This window comes from Nerophis lumbriciformis, linkage group LG03 (genome assembly GCF_033978685.3).
Source record: "Nerophis lumbriciformis linkage group LG03, RoL_Nlum_v2.1, whole genome shotgun sequence".
Lineage (NCBI taxonomy): Eukaryota > Metazoa > Chordata > Actinopteri > Syngnathiformes > Syngnathidae > Nerophis > Nerophis lumbriciformis.
In genome coordinates this window covers 15582908-15604525 of record NC_084550.2, presented here as the reverse complement: position 1 = coordinate 15604525, position 21618 = coordinate 15582908, and the positions used below count along the sequence as shown (strand labels likewise).

At 42.0% G+C, this 21618-nt stretch overlaps 1 protein-coding gene across 2 annotated transcripts in view; it reads right to left on the bottom strand.

Moving 5' to 3' along the window:
- LOC133579976 (organic cation/carnitine transporter 2-like) overlaps positions 1-21618 on the bottom strand; it is a 42671-nt gene that overhangs the window by 3002 nt on the left and 18051 nt on the right. The window contains exons 5-10 of one of the 2 annotated variants that reach the window (XM_061934190.1): positions 17718-17844; positions 17546-17646; positions 14818-15032; positions 6953-7135; positions 6752-6881; positions 3002-3026 (exon numbers count right to left, since the gene is read on the bottom strand). In XM_061934190.1, coding sequence (XP_061790174.1) covers positions 3002-3026; positions 6752-6881; positions 6953-7135; positions 14818-15032; positions 17546-17646; positions 17718-17844 — 781 coding nt within the window. Of the gene's footprint in view, positions 1-2890; positions 3044-6745; positions 6882-6952; positions 7136-14817; positions 15033-17545; positions 17647-17717; positions 17845-21618 lie in introns of those variants that run through there. The other variant, XM_061934182.1, reaches the window with a different exon arrangement.

The following is a 21618-nucleotide window of genomic DNA, read 5'->3' as shown; positions in this document are numbered from 1 at the left end:
AAAGGTTTGGGGGACCCCTGCTGTAAACTGTTACAAATCAATGCTTAAATTATATAATTAAATTATTGTCTGAACTGTAAAGTTGACAATGTGATGTAAAAAGTGGCCATAATATGATTTATTTTTTCAACATTTAAAAGACTTCCTTGTGGTCTACATCAGTGTTTTTCCAACCACTGTGCCGCGGCACACTAGTGTGCCGTGAGATACAGTCTGGTGTGCCGTGGGACATGATCTAATTTCACCTATTTGGGTTAAAGATATTTTTTGCAAACCAGTAATTATAGTCTGCAAATGATGTGTTGTTGTTGAGTGTCGGTGCTGTCCAGAGCTCGGCAGAGTAACCGTGTAATACTCTTCCAAATCAGTCGGTGGCAGCGGGTAGCTAATTGCTTTGTAGATGTCGGAAACAGCGGGAGGCAGTGTGCAGGTAAAATTTAGTCTAATGTTTAAACCAGAAATAAACAAAAGGTGAGTGTCCCTAAGAAAAGTAATTGAAGCTTAGGGAAGGCTCTGCAGAACGAAACTAAAACTGAACTGGCTACAAAGTAAACAAAAACAGAATGCTGGACGACAGAAAAGACTTACTGTGGAGCAAAGACGGCGTCCACAAAGTACATCCGAACATGACATGACAATCAACAATGTCCCCACAAAGAAGGATAAAAACAACTCAAATCTTCTTGATTGCTAAAACAAAGTAGATGCGGGAAATATCGCTTTAAGGAAAACAAGAAACTGCCACAGGAAAATACCAAAAAAGAGAAAAAGCCATTAAAATAGGAGCGCAAGACAAGAACTAAGACACTACACAAAACAGCAATAAACTCCAAATAAGTCAGGGGGTGATGTGACAGGTGGTGACAGTACACCTACTTTGAGACAAGAGCTATAGTGATGCATGCTTGGTTATGCTTTAAAGTCATATCCAACAATTGCGACAACGACCTTTTACTGTCAACTGAGTTTCGTTTTTTTAATGTCTGCTGGTGGTGTGCCTCTGGATTTTTTCAATGCAAAAAAATGTGCTTTGGCTCAAAAAAGGTTGAAAAACACTGGTCTACATAGCACGTAATGGTGGTTCTTTGGTCAAAATGTCGCATAGATTATGTTTTGCAGACCATCTTCCAGCGGTTTGATTTACGTGCCTCCACTTTGACAGCGTCTTGTCTTTGTTGTGATTTTTAGCGCTTCCAAGTTCCATACGGAGTCCACTGACATATATAAGTTAGAACTATGCGGAGGATGCGTATTCGGGCCAGTCTGGATAGAGCAGGGGTGTCAAACTCATTTTAGAAGGAGAAAAATCTACTCCCAAGTGTGAATAAAATCCCGGCACGATAACTTAAAAATAAAGACAACTTCAGATTGTTTTCTTTGTTTAAAAATAGAACAAGCACATTCTGAAAATGTACAAATCATAATGTTGTTGTTGTTTTTTTTACACTTACATGTTGCGGTTAATAGTATTCTATCTTTGTCATTATTTATATATTCTGAATAAATACAATTTAATTCATTAAATTGAATGTTCATCAGTCAACTCATTGGTGTTAATTTTCAATCTATCAAGATAATTTTTTTTTATCAAAACCAAATTACAGTATGTTTACAGTATTTATGCAGTTTGATCATTTTCCTCAACTGACTGGGGCGGTAAAGCTCGGCTGGTAGAGCGGCCGTGCCAGCAACTTGAGGGTTGCAGGTTCGATCCCTGCTTCCGCCATCCTAGTCACTGCCGTTGTGTCCTTGGGCAAGACACTTTACCCACCTGCTCCCAGTGCCACCCACACTGGTTTAAATGTAACTTAGATTTTGGGTTTCACAATGTAAAGCGCTTTGAGTCACTTGAGAAAAAGCGCTATATAAATGTACTTCACTTCACTTCACTTATGTAGCATCATCTACAAAGATACAAAGAATTTCTATTGCGACATCTAGTGGACACATTTAGAACAGCTGTTTCTTTCATTCCAAAAATTTCAGGTTAAATTTTATACGTAGCAAACTCATCTCACGGGCCGAAAAAAACCTGTTCGCGCGACACCCTTGGGATAGAGAGAATGGAGAAAAATAAGGAGCTTATTGACTACAACGGCCGACATGCGCAAAGCACTTTGGGTAAATTTATACCATATATGGATAGTCTTCAATTGGGCCTGTGAGAATTCATGATTTTAACAAAGCATCGCTTTGCAGAGTGCTTTCAAATTAATCTAAAATACCAGGTGGTCTCTGAATGTTACGTATTTGCTGCCATCATGTGGACAATGTGAGGGAATCAGATCAATGACTCTTGGAAGTACTTTAAAATAATAGCCCTGTATTTACTTATATGACACGATCCAAACAAGCTTCCCTAGTCATGGTGCAAAAAAAAAAAATGCAACTAACAAAGGTCAACACAGATGGTCACATACAACCTGCTCACTGAACATTGTGGATAATATTAAAAACGTCCAAACACCATAAAAATGTTTTCAAAATTACACCAATTTAAATCCATTAGAGTGCATGATGAGAAAAGTGTAAATCCATGTTTGGCACATTTTAGCTGCTTGATATTTATGACTGATTACAAAACTTTAAGAAAGTCGTCACGGAGGTGAACAAGGTAGGAGTCAAACTTTCACATACTCTTAATATTCAATTATACTAATTATATATCCCTCATATAAATATGTACACACACACAACGCATATATATATATATATATATATATATATATATATATATATATATATACATTTTACATGCAGACGGCTTTCGGTCCCCGGCCAAGTTTTTTTAGCCCAACACAGGCCCCCAAGTCAAGAAGTTTGGATACCCCTAGTTTAAGGTAATAATAAAAAAGTGTTATCTAAGAAAAGACCTCAGTTAGCACAATGCTAAATGTAAGTATGTTTTTATTTACAGTATCAGACAGTACATAAGTTAAACATATACGTAGCTTCTGAGTTGTTAACTACTTAAAACCTGGATTCATGATTGGGATAATCCTTTACGCCTTCTGCGTGCTCCTCTTCTGCTTTGCCCTTTTGCCTGTGGAAATATTGAAATGTTTTTGACAAGTTTCGTTACGGCTGTTCTATGGCACTGAATCTCAACACACAGCTAAGCTAATGTTGCTAACCTAGCATGATGTTGAACTATAATGTTAGCATTTAGCTCGCATAGCTATGCTAGTGTTGCTAACCTAGCATGATGTTAAAATGACATTTTAGCATGTAGCTCACAAAGCTATGTAGGGATGTCCCGATCCGATATTTGGATCGGATCGGCTGCCGATATTTGCCAAAAATTGTGTATCGGCAAGGCATGGGAAAATGCCGATCCAGATCCAGTTTAAAAAAACACTCCGGTCCGTGTTTTCCAACGCACCTATTTAAATAATACATTCCACTTTTCTGCTGCTCCGTAATTTCCGTTCCGCATTTTCCAGCACACCTTCAACACATCCACAGGTCTGTGGATTCTCACGCAGTTGCTTTTAGCTGCTGGCATTACACGACAGGCTCTTCTCACTCTTTCCTGTGTCTCCCTCTCACAGACAGCGAGCGCACCTTCTTACACACGTCACATACTGTCACGTCATACGTCACATACGTATACGTCCTCTCCCAGCAGGGAGCGAGGTAGCGGCATGGCTAACATTAGCTGTGATGCTAGCGCAGCCGCTAAGGTGCGCGCCTGCTCAAGCATCCTCTGCGCACGGCAAATCTATGCCACGCACAAAATCAAATAAAAAAATAAGCGCATAACAATTTTTGACACACGGACACGACAGAGACAACAGTTTTCGTCATCATTGTTCAAATATTGTGACGTCTGTCGAGACGCTTATCTCCATTCGGTGCCACACGTCCAGACTCCACACCATTAAAATGGCAAAACATTTCCACATCAACACCGTATGAAAAAATAGTGTAATTTTTTTAGTTGTGATTTCCTTCACTGCATGAAAGTTTAAAAGTAGCATATATTAATGCAGTGTGAAGAAGAATGTTTTAATGTAGACATGCAAGCCTTGAAAGAAAATGTTGAAAATCAAGATTACATTTCCTGCAAATGGATGCATTTCTACCCGATATTTTAACTTTAGATTTATTCTCATATCAAACTCTTTTGGCTGTCTTTTTGACACTTACATCCGGCGCCCCCCTCCACACCCTGGATTATAAATAATGTAAATAATTCAATGTGATTATCTTGTGCGATGACTGTATTATGATGATAGTATATATCTGATAGTATATATCTGTATCATGAATCAATTTAAGTGGACCCCGACTTAAACAAGTTGAAAAACTTATTCGGGTGTTACCATTTAGTGGTCAATTATACGGAATATGTACTTCACTGTGCAACCTACTAACAAAAGTCTCAATCAATCAATCAAAACACATAGAATCATCATACTGCTGTGATTATATGCATCAAGTGTTCATTCAAGGCTAAGGCAAAATATCGAGATATATATTGTGTATCGCAATATGGCCTTAAAATATCGCAATATTAAAAAAAGGCCATATCGCCCAGCCCTAGTTCAATGATGCCATTTCTGTTTGTCATGTATAATTTTGTCTATTTTGTGTTTATCCTTGAATAAACAGGTCAGTTTCTTGTCACCAACCATTGTGTATTATTCAAACTCCCCTAATTCAGCTGGCTAGTTGTTATCAAGAGTACTAAAACCCTTTTCAACATGATTCTGACAACTAAGTAGGCTAAATAACTTTAAACTTTAATACATGCTCGGATAGGCCAGTATCGGTCAGTATCGGTATCGGTCAGTATCGGTATCGGATCGGAAATGCAAAAACAATATCGGTATCGGATCGGAAGTGCAAAAACCTGGATCGGGACATCCCTAAAGCTATGCTAGTGTTACTAACTTAGCATGATGTTAAAATTTTATATTAGCATGTTGCTCACATACCTATGTTAGTGTTGCAAACTTAGCATGATGTTGAAATGTGATGTTAGCATGTAGCTCATATAGCTATGCTAGTGTTGCTAACCTAGCATGATGATAACATGGAATTTTAGCATGTAGCTCACAAAGCAATGCTAGTGTTGCTAACATAGCATGATGTTAAATTTTGATGTTAGCATGTAGCTCACATAGCTGTGCTAGTGTTGTTAACCAAACATGATGTTAAAATGTAATGTTAGCATGGAGCTCATATAGCTATGCTAGTGTTGCCAACCTGACATGATGTTACAATTTGATGTTAGCATGTAGCTCATATAGTTATGATAGTGTTGCTAACCTAGCAAGATGTTAAAATGTGATGTTAGCATGTACATCACATAGCTATGCTAGTGTTGTTAACCGAGCATGATGTCAAAATGTAATGTTAGCATGTAGCTCACATAGCTATGCTAGTGATGTTACCTGAGCATGATGTTAAATTGTGATGTTAGCATGTAGCTCACATAGCTATGCTAGTGTTGTTAACCAAACATCATGTTAAAATGTAATGTTAGCATGTAGCTCACATAGCTATGCTAGTGTTGCTAACCTGACATGATGTTACAATTTGATGTTAGCAAGTAGCTCATATAGTTATGACAGTGTTGCTAACCTAGCATGATGTTAAATTGTGATGTTAGCATGTAGCTCACATAGCTGTGCTAGTGTTGTTAACCAAACATGATGTTAAAATGTAATGTTAGCATATAGCTCATACAGCTGTGCTAGTGTTGCCAACCTGACATGATGTTACAATTTGATGTTAGCATGTAGCTCATATAGTTATGATAGTGTTGCTAACCTAGCATGATGTTAAAATGTGATGTTAGCATGTACATCACATAGCTATGCTAGTGTTGTTAACCGAGCATGATGTCAAAATGTAATGTTAGCATGTAGCTCACAGAGCTATGCTAGTGATACAGGGCATGATGTTAAAATATAATACTACCATGTAGCTCACATATCTATGCTAGTGTTGCTAACCAAGCATGATGGTAAAATGTAATGTTAGCATGTAGCTCACATAGCTATGCTAGTGTTGCTAACTTAGCAAGATGTTAAAATGTGATGTTTGCAATGTTACTCCCATACCTATGCTCGGGTTGCGAACCTAGCATGATGTTGAATGTGATGTTGGCATGTAGCTCATATAGCTATGCTAGCGTTTAAAACCTAGCATGGTGTTAAAATGGAATTTTAGCATGTAGCTCACAGCTATGCTAGTGTTGCTAACTTAGCATGATGTTCTAACTTAGCATGATGTTAAAATGTGGATGTTAGCATGTAGCTCACATAGCTATACTAGTGTTGTTAACCGAGCATGATGGTAAAATGTAATGTTAGCATGTAGCTCACGTAGCTATGCTAGTGTTGCTAACCTGACATAATGTTAAAATGTGATGTTAGCTTGTAGCTAACATAGCTATGCTAGTGTTGCTAACCTCACATGATGTTAAAATGTGATGTTAGCTTGTAGCTCACATAGCTATGCTAGTGTTGCTAACCTGACATGATGTTAAAATGTGATGTTAGCTTGTAGCTCATATAGCTATGCTAATGTTGCTAACCTGACATGATGTTAAAACGTGATGTTAGCTTGTAGCTCATATAGCTATGCTAGTGTTGTTAACTGAGCATGATGTTAAAATGTAATGTTAGCATGTAGCTCACATAGCTATGCTAGTGTTGCTAACTTAGCATGATGATAAAATGTGATTTTAGCATGTAGCTCACATAGCTATGCTAGTGTTGTGGAGTCAACTCACCTACACACGGTCTGCATCTGCGACATGGTTTCTGGTAAAGGTTTTCCGTACGTCTCCGGCAGCAGCAGACAAAGGAGGGCCCCAAAAATGGCCAACGTTCCCATGAGAATGTACGGTAGCGCTTGATAATATTGACCTAAGTGAGAAAGTATTTCAACAAGCGGTCGGCACGCTTCCTTTGCGGACACGGCAATACGACTCACTCACCCAAGTAGATGATGAAGGGGGAGAGGATGGTTCCGATACGAGCGGCCATGGAGCAGCAGCCCATGGCCGTGTTCCGAATGACAGTGGGGAAGAGCTCTGAGGTGACGGTGTACACCACGCAGAACGCAGCCGTCACGCCGAATTTCCCCAACATCTCCAGCAGCACGGCCCCCCACTGGAGATCTGCAAGTTGTTGAGGATTTGGTTAGTATTCAGTGTTTCCCCCAGAAAATGTGTTAGTTAAGGTGGTGTCTTTCCAGGGGGAAGGGGGTGGGTGGGTGTTAGGAACAGCATAACTCGGCCTGTCGCCATCACGTCTCCATCTCATCGCTGCCACCACAGCCTGGGGGGGCAATAGACTACAGACTGTGGTGAAGTAGGCCGAGTTATGCTGTTCCTAACACCCACCCACCCCCTTCCCCCTGGAAGCCTACAATTTTTGGTTGTGTTTTCCGCTCCATATGCTGAATGCCGATATACTATATACATATACCTTGATATGTTTTCCGTAAAGTAAAAATAATACACGAAACAGTCCTAGTTACCTGAGATACTAAGTATGTTATTATTATTGCTTAGTAAGTCAATATTTTGACTTACTAAGCGCTGTGGGAAACCCTGGTATTGTGTGTCCCCACATTGGGGCAGCAACATGGACAGCAGATGCTTCTGCACAATTTTACTTGACTTCTTTGTCACAGAGGCAAATAAGACAACTTAAGAGCAGTGGTGGACGATGAGCCTTTCAACTCATTGCCTCGCACTCTTGCCTGTCAATCAGCAGACCTTGGTACAAGTTGAACGAAGGGGGCAGGACCTAGTGGGTTTTACAGTCGTGGTCAAAAGTTTACATACACTTGTAAAGAACATAATGTCATGGCTGTCTTGAGTTTCCAATCATTTCTACAAGTTTGGTTCTTTTATGAATTTATTATGGGTCTACTGAAAATGTGAGCAAATCTGCTGGGTCAAAAGTGTACATACAGCAATGTTAATATTTGGTTACATGTCAATTGGCAAGTTTCACTGCAATAAGGCACTTTTGGTAGCCATCCACAAGCTTCCGGTTGAATTTTTGACCACTCCTCTTGACAAAATCGGTGCAGGTCAGCTACATTTGTTGGTTTTCTGACATGGACTTGTTTCTTCAGCATTGGCCAAACGTTTAAGTCAGGACTTTGGGAAGGCCATTCTAAAACCTTAATTCTAGCCTGATTTAGCCATTCCTTGACCACGTTTGACGTGTGTTTGGGATCATTGTCCTGTTGGAACACCCAACTGCGCCCAAGACCCAACCTCCGGGCTGATGATTTTAGGTTGTCCTGAAGAATTTGGAGGTAATCCTCCTTTTTCATTGTGCCATTTACTCTCTGTAAAGCACCAGTTCCATTGGCAGCAAAACAGGCCCAGAGCATAATACTACCACCACCATGCTTGACGGTAGGTGTGGTGTTCCTGGGATTAAAGGCCTCACCTTTTCTCCTCCAAACATATTGCTGGGTATTGTGGCCAAACAGCTAATTTTTTGGTTCATCTGACCACAGAACTTTCCTCCAGAAGGTCCATGTGACCAAATATTAACATTGCTGTATGTATACTTTTGACCCAGCAGATTTGGTCACATTTTCAGTAGACTCATAATAAATTCATAAAAGAACCAAACTTCATGAATGTTTTTTTGTGACCAACAAGTATGTGCTCCAATCACTCTATCACAAAAAAATAAGAGTTGTAGAAAGTATTGGAAACTCAAGACAGCCATGACATTATGTCCTTTACAAGTGTATATACACTTTTGACCACGACTGTAGCTGGCCTTTTTTGTTGAGCCGGTGTTTGTAATTACAAACCTGATATTGCATATCGGGCCGATATCAGCAAAAAAAATAAGTATCGGATAGGGCTGGGCGATATATCGATATACTCGATATATCGCGGGTTTGCCTCTGTGCGATATATAAAATGATTATATCGTGATATTGGAGTATACGTTCTCACGCAGTTGCTTTTAGCTGCGGGCATTACACTACAGGCGTTTCTCACTCTTTCTAGTCTCCTTCTCACAGGGGCGTAAAACAAGCGCACCTTCTTCCATACGTCACATACTGTCGCGCGTGTAGCGTCATACGTATACGCCCTCGCCCAGCAGAGAGGTAGCAGCATGGCTAACGTTAGCTGAGGCAGGTGGTACAAGCGGAGCGGTGCGAGTGACAATACAAGAGAAGGTGCGAAACTGATCACAAATGGAGGAAGAACAATTAATGCCCAAAAAAACCAGCACGGGGTCCATCATCTGGCGGTAGTTTGGCTTCAAGCGTGAAGATATTCAGCAGACAACAGTAATATGCAAAGTATGCAGCAGAAGCGTTGCTACAAAAGGTAGCAGCCAACGTTCCCTCTAAGGTGCGCGCCTGCGCAATTGCGCACTGCTCAAGCGTCCTCTGCGCACAGCAAATATATGCCGCGCACCAAATCAAATCCCATCTGAATTCTAAACAAAATAAAGACATTTATTCTGTGTGATTTTGCAATGCAACTCTGAGTGATAGTGACAACAAGCGGCCCTAACGGTGTTCGTCAACACCGTTCAATTGAACACCGTTCAATTACTGTAACGTCTATCGAGATGCTTCGAGGACAGGAATTATATCGATCACTTTATTGAGCAAAACTGTTTATATTCGGCCATAACCACACCAAAAACATGAGTAAAAAACTTCTCTCTTGAAAAACTAGTCATTTTCTGCCGTACAAACCAACTTGTCATCTGTCACCAACACACATACCACTAAGCCACTGGTGCATTTATGGCCACACAAAAAGTCGGACAACTCAAACACCACACAAAGTTACACTATGACTCCTCAGTCATACGTGTGCTTATTCTACTGTCACTTATTATTAATGTTAATTTATTGATATTAATCATGGAATGCTGTTACTAGAGAAAGTTACAGGAATGCACACTTCATCCTATGCTTACATTTCATTGTGCAACATGAGGATGTTTAAGAGCAACTAAATGTGATCTCTGAAAGGGGTACAAATGATTTCCAAAGCAGGACCCCCACCCAGACATATTGTACAATACTAATCCATAGCTTATGAAAAACAAGATTTCTTTTATTTTCATTACAAGTGGGCCAAATCACTAATATTACAAAATAATCTCATGAAAATGACTCCTCTCATTTGAGTGTTATTATAAAAGATTGGTTTGAGATAGATGTGCTGCTGGTATTGCCACGTGTAATGTGCTCCACTGAATGCTCAGGGAGTTTTTGTGTTTGCTCACACACATGAACAATTAGAGGGAACATTGGTAGCAGCACTACTAATTTCTTCTTTCATTTAAAAAGTCACCCGCGAGAGAATGAAGAGTGCTTGAAACTCCGCACGTTAACATCTCCGGCCGGTGCCACACCCAAAAAAATGCCGAAACAACCTGCACTGACAAATGAGCCTGACGTCTTCCAGATCAACATCATATGAAAAATATAGTCACAAACACAAGGAGATAACGTCCGCAGTAACTTATTACATAGCGAAGGACATGGCCCCATAAACATCATCTATGCAACATTTTGACCAGAGAACCACCATTACATGTTATGTAGACCACAAGGAAGTCTTTTCAATTTAGAAATAATAATAATAATATGACTCCTTTAATGCACCCTATTATATGCATCAAGTGTTCATTCAAGGCTAAGGCAAAATATCATGATATATATCGTATATCGCGATATGGCCTAAAAATATCGAGATATTAATAAAAGCCAATATCGCCCAGCCCTAGTATCGGATAATATCGGTTAGCATGAGAAATCTCCGATACAATGTCCTATACAAGCAGTCCTGCAGTGTTGTGAAATGAGGTCATTTATAACAGGTAAACATAAGCCATTAGCTACTAGGAGCTAGCAGCTACAAAACAGCTAGGCACACAATAGCACACAAGCAAGATATACATAATAATTATTGAACAATAAGTTAAGTACCTCGGAGTCTTGTTCACGAGTGAGGGAAGAGTAGATCGTGAGATCGACAGGCGGATCGGTGCGGCGTCTTCAGTAATGCGGACCCTGTATCGATCCGTTGTGGTGAAGAAGGAGCTGAGCCGGAAGGCAAAGCTCTCAATTTACTGGTCGATCTACGTTCCCATCTTCACCTATAGTCATGAGCTTTGGGTTATGACCGAAAGGACAAGATCACGGGTACAAGCGGCCGAAATGAGCTTCCTCCGCCGGGTGGCGGGTCTCTCCCTTAGAGATAGGGTGAGAAGCTCTGTCATCCGGGGGGAGCTCAAACTAAAGCCGCTGCTCCTCCACATCGAGAGGAGCCAAATGAGGTGGTTCGGGCATCTGGTCAGGATGCCACCCGTAGGGAGGCTTTTAGGGCACGTCCAACCGGTAGGAGGCAACAGGGAAGGCCCAGGACACGTTGGGAATGCTTAGGCTGCTGCTCCCGCGACCCGACCTCGGATAAGCGGAAGAAGATGGATGGAAAAAAGTACATTTGTCAACATAAACAAGTATCAAATAATTATATTTACATATCACTTAGACATACAAAGTCTCCAAGGCAGAAGCCAATTAGAAAGTATGCAGTAACAAACGTGTCCGCATCATTCATCTTCGTGCATCGTGAGCTAAACTTTCTTCTAGTTTTTGCAACCACTAGGTGTCACCAAAAACACATTTCCTAACCACTTTAAAAGCAGAAATCCTCAGTTTTTTTCCATAGCTAGCTAAATAATAAATGTTTGCCTTAGGGCTGGGCGATATGGCCTTTTATTAATATATCGATATTTTTAGGCCATGTCACGATACACGATATATACCTCTATATTTTGCCTTAGCCTTGAATGAACACTTGATGCATATAATCACAGCAGTATGAAGATTCTATGTGTCTACATTAAAACATTCTTGTTCATACTGCATTAATATATGCTCATTTTAAACTTTCATGCAGAGAGGGAAATCACAACTAAGTAAATTGACCAAAACTATTTATTAAACAGTTAAGCAGTGGCACAAACATTCATGTCATTTCAAAACAGAACGTGCAAGATTGTCAGAGACATTTTAAAACAAGCTATTAGTGCACTTTTGTGCATGATGTCACTAAGATGACATATCAAAACAACACTAAATTAAAGTGCACTTTTTGTACAGAACGCCATTACAATAGTTAAAAACAAATAAAGTGCACTTTTGTGCATGATGTCACACAAGATATTTCAATAAGTGTCACATAAAAATGAGCTGCATAATAGGAAATCAAATAGTGTACGTCCTTCGCTATGTGGTAGGTTCCTGCGGAAGTTATCTCCTTCTGTTGTTAACTATTTTTTTCATACGGTGTTGATGTGGAAATGGTTGCTTTGGCATTTTGTTGGTGTGGCACCGAACGGAGATGTTGACATGCAGAGTTTCAAGCACTCTTCATTCTCTAGCGGGTGACTTTTCAAATGATGCTACATTAGTAGAGCTGCTACTTTTTGTAGCAACGCTTTTGCCGCATACTTGAAATATTGCTGTTGTCTGTTCAACATATTCCCACTTGAAGCCAAGCCACCACCAGACGATGGACCCCTGCTATTTTTCTTGGGAATTAATTCTTCCTTCATTTGTTACCAGATTCGCACCTTCTTCACACCGCTCTGTTAGCACCACAGCTAATGTTACCATGCCGCTACCTCTCTACTCCACGAGGGCGTATACGTAGAAGGTGCGCTTGTTGTGAGAAGGAGAGACAAGAAAGAGTGAGAAGAGCCTGTAGTGTAATGCCCGCAGCTAAAAGCAACTGCGTGAGAACGTATACTGTCTCCAATATCACCATAGTCATTTTCTATATCGCACAGAGACAAACCCGCGATATATCGAGTATATTGATATATCGCCCAGCCCTAGTTTGACTCCTGCTGATATCGTATCGGATTAAGTTGGTATCGGCCCATTCAAAAGGTTGTGAAGTCAGTATCGCCCCAGAAGTGAAAAAGTTGAAACAAGGACACTGAGTATACTTCACAAGCACTTTTTTTTTTTTTACAAAAAATAAAATGTGTGTTAGTAGCACATGTTTTTACATTGTCAATAAAGTAAAGCGCGTGAAAATGGTTTGAAAAATAAGCCTGTTATGATTTTGTTTTTAATATGCAACACACTGTATTGTATTACTTTAAATGGGAAAGTGGCCCCCAGTGCCGTCATATCTACTGTACTTGTATTTTTGATTATTATATACTGTGCATGTATTCTCAGTGGCCTAGTGGTTAGAGTGTCCGCCCTGAGGTCGGTAGGTTGTGAGTTCAAACCCCGGCCGAGTCATACCTAAGACTATAAAAATGGGACTCATTACCTCCCTGCTTGGCACTCAGCATCAAGGGTTGGAATTGGGGATTAAATCACCACCGCTGCTGCCCACTCCTCCCCTCACCTCCCAGGGGGTGAGCAAGGAGATGGGTCAAATGCAGAGGACAAATTTCACCACACCTAGTGTGTGTGTGTGACAATCATTGGTACTTTAACTTAACTTATTCATGAAGAATGCCGTGGTCGTCTCTGTATTGTGACTTGACGCAAGTGCAGTACTGGCAGCGACCAGCAGAGCATGCTGTTGATTCAGGCGTGACTCCTTTGCTGTTTGACTTCCATCCATCCATCCATTCTCTACCGCTTATTCCCTACGGGGTCGCGGGTGGTGCTGGAGCCTATCTCAGCTACAATCGAGCGGAAGGCGGGGTACACCCTGGACAAGTCGCCACCTCATCACAGGGCCAACACAGATAGACAGACAACATTCACACTCACATTCACACACTAGGGCCAATTTAGTGTTGCCAATCAACCTATCCCCAGGTGCATGTCTTTGGAGGTGGGAGGAAGCCGGAGTACCCGGAGGGAACCCACGCAAGCATGGGGAGAACATGCAAACTCCACACAGAAAGATCCCGAGCCCGGGATTGAACCCAAGACTACTCAGGACCTTCGTATTGTGAGGCAGATGCACTAACCCCTCTACCACCGTTGCACCAGTTTTAGTTAAGTTAAAGTTAAAGTCGCAATGATTGTCACACACACACTAAGTGTGGTGAAATTTGTCCTCTGCATTCGACCCATCCCCTTGTTCACCCCCTGGGAGGTGAGGGGAGCAGCGAGCAGCAGCGGTGCCACGCCCGGGAATAATTTTTGGTGATTTAACCCCCAATTCCAACCCTTGATGCTGAGTGCCAGGCAGGGAGGTAATGGGTCCCATTTTTATAGTCTTAGGTATGACTCGGCCGGGCTTTGAACTCACAACCTACCCATCTCAGGGCGGACACTCTAACCCAGGGGTCGGGAACCTTTTTGGCTGAGAGAGCCATGAAAGCCAAATATTGTGAAATGTATTTCCGTGAGAGCCATTCAATATTTTTTAACACTGAATACAACGCGTGCATTTTTAAGTATGACCAACATTTTTAGAGTGTAATAAGTCTCTTATTCTTTTTAATCACATTGTTATTCTGACGCTAACCAATAATTTAAAAAATACTTCTTACCATTAATGCGACTCTCCTGTACCCCGAAGGACAGCTGGGATTGGCTGAACAGGTGCGGTAGAAAACGGATGGATGGATTAAAATGCATGAGAATGTTTTATATTTTGAACGTTATTACCAGCGGAGTTTATTCATTACTAATCGTGTTAAGCAATGTCAGCTAAGATTGATCTGAGAGCCAGATGCAGTCATCAAAAGAGCCACATCTGGCTCGCGAGCCACAGGTTCCCTACCCCTGTTCTAACCACTAGGCCACTGAGTAGGTCTCATTAAAAACAGCTGTTGTCCTCCTTGACAGGAAGTCACATGTCCTTACCCATGGGAATGAGGTGAACGCACAGGATCATGACTCCGCCCACCAGCAGCGTGGTGGACTGGCACAAGCGGCGGTAGCAGAAGTGCAGCAGCAGGAGGGCGATGAGGTACGCCGGCACCTCCGCCAACGCCGACAGGAAGCAGTTGAAGTAGGGGTCGCCGTGCAGGTTGGAGGTGTTGAGGATCAACGCGTAGTAGCTGAGGGTGATGACGAACCTGTGGGGAAAGGCATCATATGAAAATAACAGCTAACAGTATACAGCCTCCTTTAGACTACTGCTTTAGAATAGACATTACCATCATGTAGTTTTTGTTTCAGTGACTAAGCTAACCTAGCATAGCATGATGTCAAACTGTAATATTACTTATGTCACTTATATTTGTTGGTATTTCTAATCCAGCATGTTGTTAACATTTAATGTTAGCATGTAGCTCACATAGCTATGCTAGTGCTGCTAACCTAACGTGTCGTTAAAATTGAACTTTAGCATGTAGTTCACATATATTTGCTAGTGTTTCAAACCGAGCATGATGTCAAAATAGAATTTTAGCTTGTAGCTTACACAGACATGCTAGTGTTGCTAACCTAGCATGATGTTAAAATGTAATGTTAGCATGTAGCTCACATATATTTGCTATTCTTGCTAACATAGCGTGATGTTAAAATGTAATGTTAGCATGTAGCTCACATATCTATGCTAGTCTTGCTAACAGCGTGATGTTAAAATGTAATGTTAGCATGCAGCTCACATATCTTTGCCAGTGTTACTAACCTAGCATGATGTCAAAATTGAATTTTAGCATGTAGCTCTTATAGCCATGCTAGTGTTGCTAACCTAGCATGATGTTAAAAGGTAATGTTAGCATGGAGCTCACATATCTATGCCAGTGTTGCTAACATAGCATGACGTTAAAATTGAATTTTAGCATGTAGCTCACATAGCTATGCTAGTGTTGGTAACCTAGCATGATGTTAAACTGTAATGTTAGCATGTAGCTCACATATATTTGCTAGTTTGCTAACATAGCGTGATGTTAAAATGTAATGTTAGCATGCAGCTCACATATCTTTGCTAGTGTTGCTAACCTAGCATGATGTCAACATTGAATTTTAGCATGTAGCTCTTATAGCCATGCTAGTGTTGCTAACCTAGCATGATGTTAAAAGGTAATGTTAGCATGGAGCTCACATATCTATGCCAGTGTTGCTAACATAGCATGACGTTAAAATTGAATTTTAGCATGTAGCTCACATAGCTATGCTAGTGTTGTTAACCTAGCATGATGTTAAAATGTAATGTTAGCATGGAGCTCACATATCTATGCCAGTGTTGCTAACATAGCTTGATGTTAAAATTTTATTTTAACATGTAGCTCACATAGCCATGCTAGTGTTGGTAACCTAGCATAATGTTAAACTGTAATGTTAGCATATAGCTCACATATATTTGCTAGTGTTTCTAACCTTGCATGTTGTTAACATTTAATGTTAGTACGTAGCTCACATAGCTATGCTGGTGTTGCTAACATAGCGTGATGTTAAAATGTAATGTTAGCATGGAGCTCACATATCTATGCCAGTGTTGCTAACATAGCTCAATGTTAAAATTTAATTTTAGCATGTAGCTCACATAGCCATGCTAGTGTTGGTAACCTAGCATGATGTTAAAATGTGATGTTAGCATGCAGCTCACATATATTTGCTAGTGTTTTTAACCTAGCATGTTAACATTTAATGTTAGCATGTAGCTCACATATCTATGCTGGTGTTGCGAACCTAGCATGATGTCAACATGTAATGTTAGCTTGTAGCTCACATATTTATGCTGGAGTTGCTAACCTACCGTGATGTCAAAATTTAATTTTAGCATGTAGCTCACATAGCCATGCTTGTGTTGGTAACCTGGCATGATGTTAAAATGTAATACTAGCATGCAGCTCACTTATATTTGTTAGTGTTTCAAACCGAGCATGATGTTAACAATTAATGTTAGCATGCAGCTCACATATCTAGGCTGGTGTTGCTAACCTAGCATAATGTCAAAATCTAATGTTAGCATGTAGCTCACATATATATGCTAGTGTTGCTAACCTAGCGTGATGTTAAAATGTAATGTTAGCATGTAGCTCACATATATTTGCTAGTGTTTCAAACCGAGCATGATGTTAACATTTAATGTGAGCATGTAGCTCACATAGCCATGCTTGTGTTGGTAACCTAGCATGATGTTAAAATGTAATGTTAGCATGTAGCTCACATAGCTATGCTGGTGTTGTTAACCTAACGTGATGTTAAAATGTAATGTTAGCATGTAGCTCACATATCTATGCTAGTGTTGCTGACCTAGCATGATGTTAAAATGTAATGTTAGCATGTAGCTCACATATCTATGCTAGTGTTGGTAACCTAGCGTGATGTTAAAATGTAATACTAGCATGTAGCTAGTGTTGCTAAAATGTGTGTACTAGTGTCCCACCCACTGAATGTTGTATGTGACATATGACATCCATTATGTAAATATGTGTATATATTTCTATATTACATTGAACAAGTGCACGTTACAGTGTGTATGTCAACAAGTAAACAATAATGAGCCAAAGACAGCTCATTAGCATTAAAGTTACAGACACACATTGAAATCAAGGACACATAAAAGCATGTTGAGCATGTGTGACACATACAGTTTTAGAGAAATAAATAATAAATAAATAATAAATAATAGTCATACCACAGAAGTTGACACAACAGGGTGATGGTGTAAACGTTGCAGCTCCTCACAATGTCTCTGATGGTATATTTCTTGTCTTTCATCCTCAAAGCATCTTCTATCTGACACACACACACAGAATATTCACTTTAAATCACTACCCAAACCCTAAGAAATAAGCACACTTTTTTACCTCAGCCTGTGTAAAAATGGCGTCTGGGGTGGCAACCTGATTTGTCTGAGCAGCGACTTTCAGTATGGCCTCCGCCTCCTTCACGCGGCCCTGAGAGAGCAGCCAGCGAGGAGACTCTGGGATCAACCTGCACCACATTGATTAGTGGAGCTTTCATTCATCACCCTTCCAATATCCTCATGTGCAACAGCTGAATCCCATTTCAAATATTATTGTCATCAAACTTTTGTAATGTAATGTTATTATGTTGCTTACATACGCTAGCGTTGCTAATCTAGCATGTAGCATGATGTTCAAATGTAATGTTAGCATGTAGCTTACATAGCTTTACTAATGTTAAAATGTAATCTGAAGACTGTACTCCCTAAGTTCTAACAGCACGTGAAGTGTTCTACAAGGGGCAAGAACACCCTGGACCACGTGTATACCAACATAAAGCACGCGTACAGAGCTACACCCCTCCCCCAGCTTGGACAGTCAGACCATCTTTCCCTCCTGCTCTCTCCTACCTACACCCCCATCAGACGCCAGGCCAGGCCTATCACAAAGACTGTTATGACCTGGCCTGACGATGCACTCCCCAAACTTCAGGACTGCTTCCAACACACAGACTCTTCCAACAACAGGAGCTGGAGACAGCCACAGGAACGGTGCTGGACTACATAAAGTTCTGCATCGGGAATGTGACTGTGGAAAAAACCATCCGGGTTTACCCCAACAAGAAACCCTGGATGACCAGCCAGGTCCGCACACTCCTTAGGGCCCGCGACGCAGCCTTCAGGTCAGGGGACAGGGCACTGTACAGTGTTGCTAGAGCCGACCTGAAGAGAGGGATTAAAAAAGCAAAGGCGGACCACAGGAGGTGCATAGAGTCCCATCTGTCCAGCAAAAACTCACGGGAGGTGTGGCGGGGCATTCATGACATCACGAACTTCAGAGGCTGCAATATGACAACTGCGGATCAGAGTGCGACACTGGCAGAGGAGCTTAACTGTTTCTTTGCCCGTTTCGAAACCCCCCAGCGACACTCATCTGCTCCAGCCCTGCCCCCGCCCCCACCGGGCTCCGGCGCCACTCCACTCACTCTACAGGAGCACAGTGTCAGACGAGTGCTCCTGGCTGTGAACCCCAGGAAGGCTACCGGACCAGACGGAGTACCTGGAAAGGTGCTCAGGACGTGCGCCCACCAGCTCGCTCCCCCCCTCACCAGGATCTTCAACCTCTCCCTGGCTCAGGCAGTCATCCCATCCTGCCTGAAGTCATCTACAATAATCCCGGTGCCGAAGAAGTCTCCCATCACCAGCCTGAATGATTACCGACCAGTGGCCCTCACTCCGGTAATCATGAAGTGCTTCGAGCGACTTGTTCTCCAGCACATCAAGGACCATATCCCTCAAGACTTCGACCCCCACCAGTTCGCATACCGGGCGAACAGGTCCACAGAGGACGCCATCGCTGTTGCTCTCCACTCTGCTCTGAACCACCTGGAGCAGCAGCAGAGCTACGTCCGGATGCTCTCTGTGGACTATAGCTCTGCCTTCAATACAATAATCCCGGACAGACTCTGCAATAAACTGGACACTCTTGGCCTCCCCCCTCTCACAAACGCCTGGATAAGGGACTTCCTAACGGACCGACCCCAGAATGTGAGACTTGGCCCGCACCTCTCATCCTCCCGCACGCTGAGCATCGGCTCCCCACAGGGCTGTGTGCTGAGCCCCCTCCTCTACTGCCTTTACACCCATGACTGCAGTCCGGCCCACAGTGACAACCTTACCGTCAAGTTCGCCGACGATACCACAGTGGTCGGGCTCATCTCCAGGGGTGACGAGGCTGCCTACAGAGAGGAGGTCCTGAAGCTGACGGCCTGGTCTTCGGAGAACAACCTCGCTCTCAACACCAGCAAGACCAGAGAGATCATCGTCGACTTCAGGAGGAGCAGCACCGACCCTGCCCCCCTCTACATCAACGGCGAGCGTGTAGAGAGGGTCCACACCTTCAGGTACCTTGGAGTCCACATCTCTAATGACTTCTCCTGGACAGTCAACACCACATCAATCATCAAGAAGGCTCAGCAGCGGCTACACTTCCTTAGAGTCCTCGGGAAGTACAACCTGAAGCCTGACCTGCTGCTGACCTTCTACCGCTCGTCCATCGAGAGCCTGCTGACCTACTGTATTACGGTATGGTATGGCAGCTGCACTGCAGCAGACAGGGAGAGGCTGCAAAGAGTGGTCAAGACGGCTCAGAAGATCATCGGCCGCCCTCTCCCCTCTCTGACGGACATCTACACCTCCCGCTGCCTCAACAGAGCCAGTGCCATCATCAAGGACAGCACCCACCCTGGCTCTGACCTGTTCCACCTGCTGCCCTCTGGGAAGCGCTACAGGTGCATTAAAACCAAAACAAACAGGCTAAAGAACAGCTTCTTCCCCAGGGCCATAACCATCCTGAACGGACTGCCCCATTGTCCCTCATAACTGCCTTCTCTTCGGTGCAATAACCCATTCCACCAACCACCCTGTTTTTGTTTTTGTTTTTTTCATGTATATATTCATTTCACACCATATTCATTGCACTTCTACATTTTTTATATTTTTATATATTTGCACATTGTTTTTCTAGCATGCACACATCGCACTGTATGGAATGGCCTCAATCTCGTTACCTTGCGTAATGACAATAAAGCTGATTCTGATTCTGATTCTTCTAATTTCAGCGTGTATCTCACATAGCGAAGTTAGTGTTGCTAACCTAGCATTATGTTAAAAGGTAATGTTAGCATGTAGCTCACATAGCGATGCTAGTGTTGCTAACATAGCATTTTGTTAAAAGGTAATGTTAGCATGTAGCTCACATAGCGAAGTTAGTGTTGCTAACCTAGCATTATGTTAAAAGGTAATGTTAGCATGTAGCTCACATAGCGATGCTAGTGTTGCTAACCTAGCATTTTGTTAAAAGGTAATGTTAGCATGTAGCTCACATAGCGATGCTAGTGTTGCTAACGTAGCATTTTGTTAAAAGGTAATGTTAGCATGTAGCTCACATAGCGAAGTTAGTGTTGCTAACCTAGCATTATGTTAAAAGGTAATGTTAGCATGTAGCTCACATAGCGATGCTAGTGTTGCTAACCTAGCATTTTGTTAAAAGGTAATGTTAGCATGTCGCTTACATAGCTTTACTAATGTTAAAATGTAATGTTAGCATGTATCTCACAGCGAAGTTAGTGTTGCCAACCTAGCATTATGTTAAAAGGTAATGTTAGCATGTAGCTTACATAACTTTACTAATGTTAAAATGTAATGATAGCAGGTGCATTAAAACCAAAACAAACAGGCTAAAGAACAGCTTCTTCCCCAGGGCCATAACCATCCTGAACGGACTGCCCCATTGTATCTCACATAGCAAAGCTAGTGTTGGTAACCTAGCATTATGTTAAAAGGTAATGTTAGCATGTAGCTCTAATAGCGATGCTAGTGTTGCTAACCTAGCATTATGTTAAAAGGTAATGTTAGCATGTAGCTCACATAGCGATGCTAGTGTTGCTAACCTAGCATTATGTTAAAAGGTAATGTTAGCATGCAGCTCACATAGCAATGCTAGTGTTGCTAACCTAGCATTTTGTTAAAAGGTAATGTTAGCATGTCGCTTACATAGCTGGCGTGGCGCAGTGGAAGAATGGCCGTGCGCGACCCGAGGGTCCCTGGTTCAATCCCCACCTAGTACCAACCTCGTCATGTCTGTTGTGTCCTGAGCAAGACACTTCACCCTTGCTCCTGATGGGTGCTGGTTAGCGCCTTGCATGGCAGCTCCCTCCATCAGTGTGTGAATGTGTGTGTGAATGGGTAAATGTGGAAGTAGTGTCGAAGCGCTTTGAGTACCTTGAAGGTAGAAAAGCGCT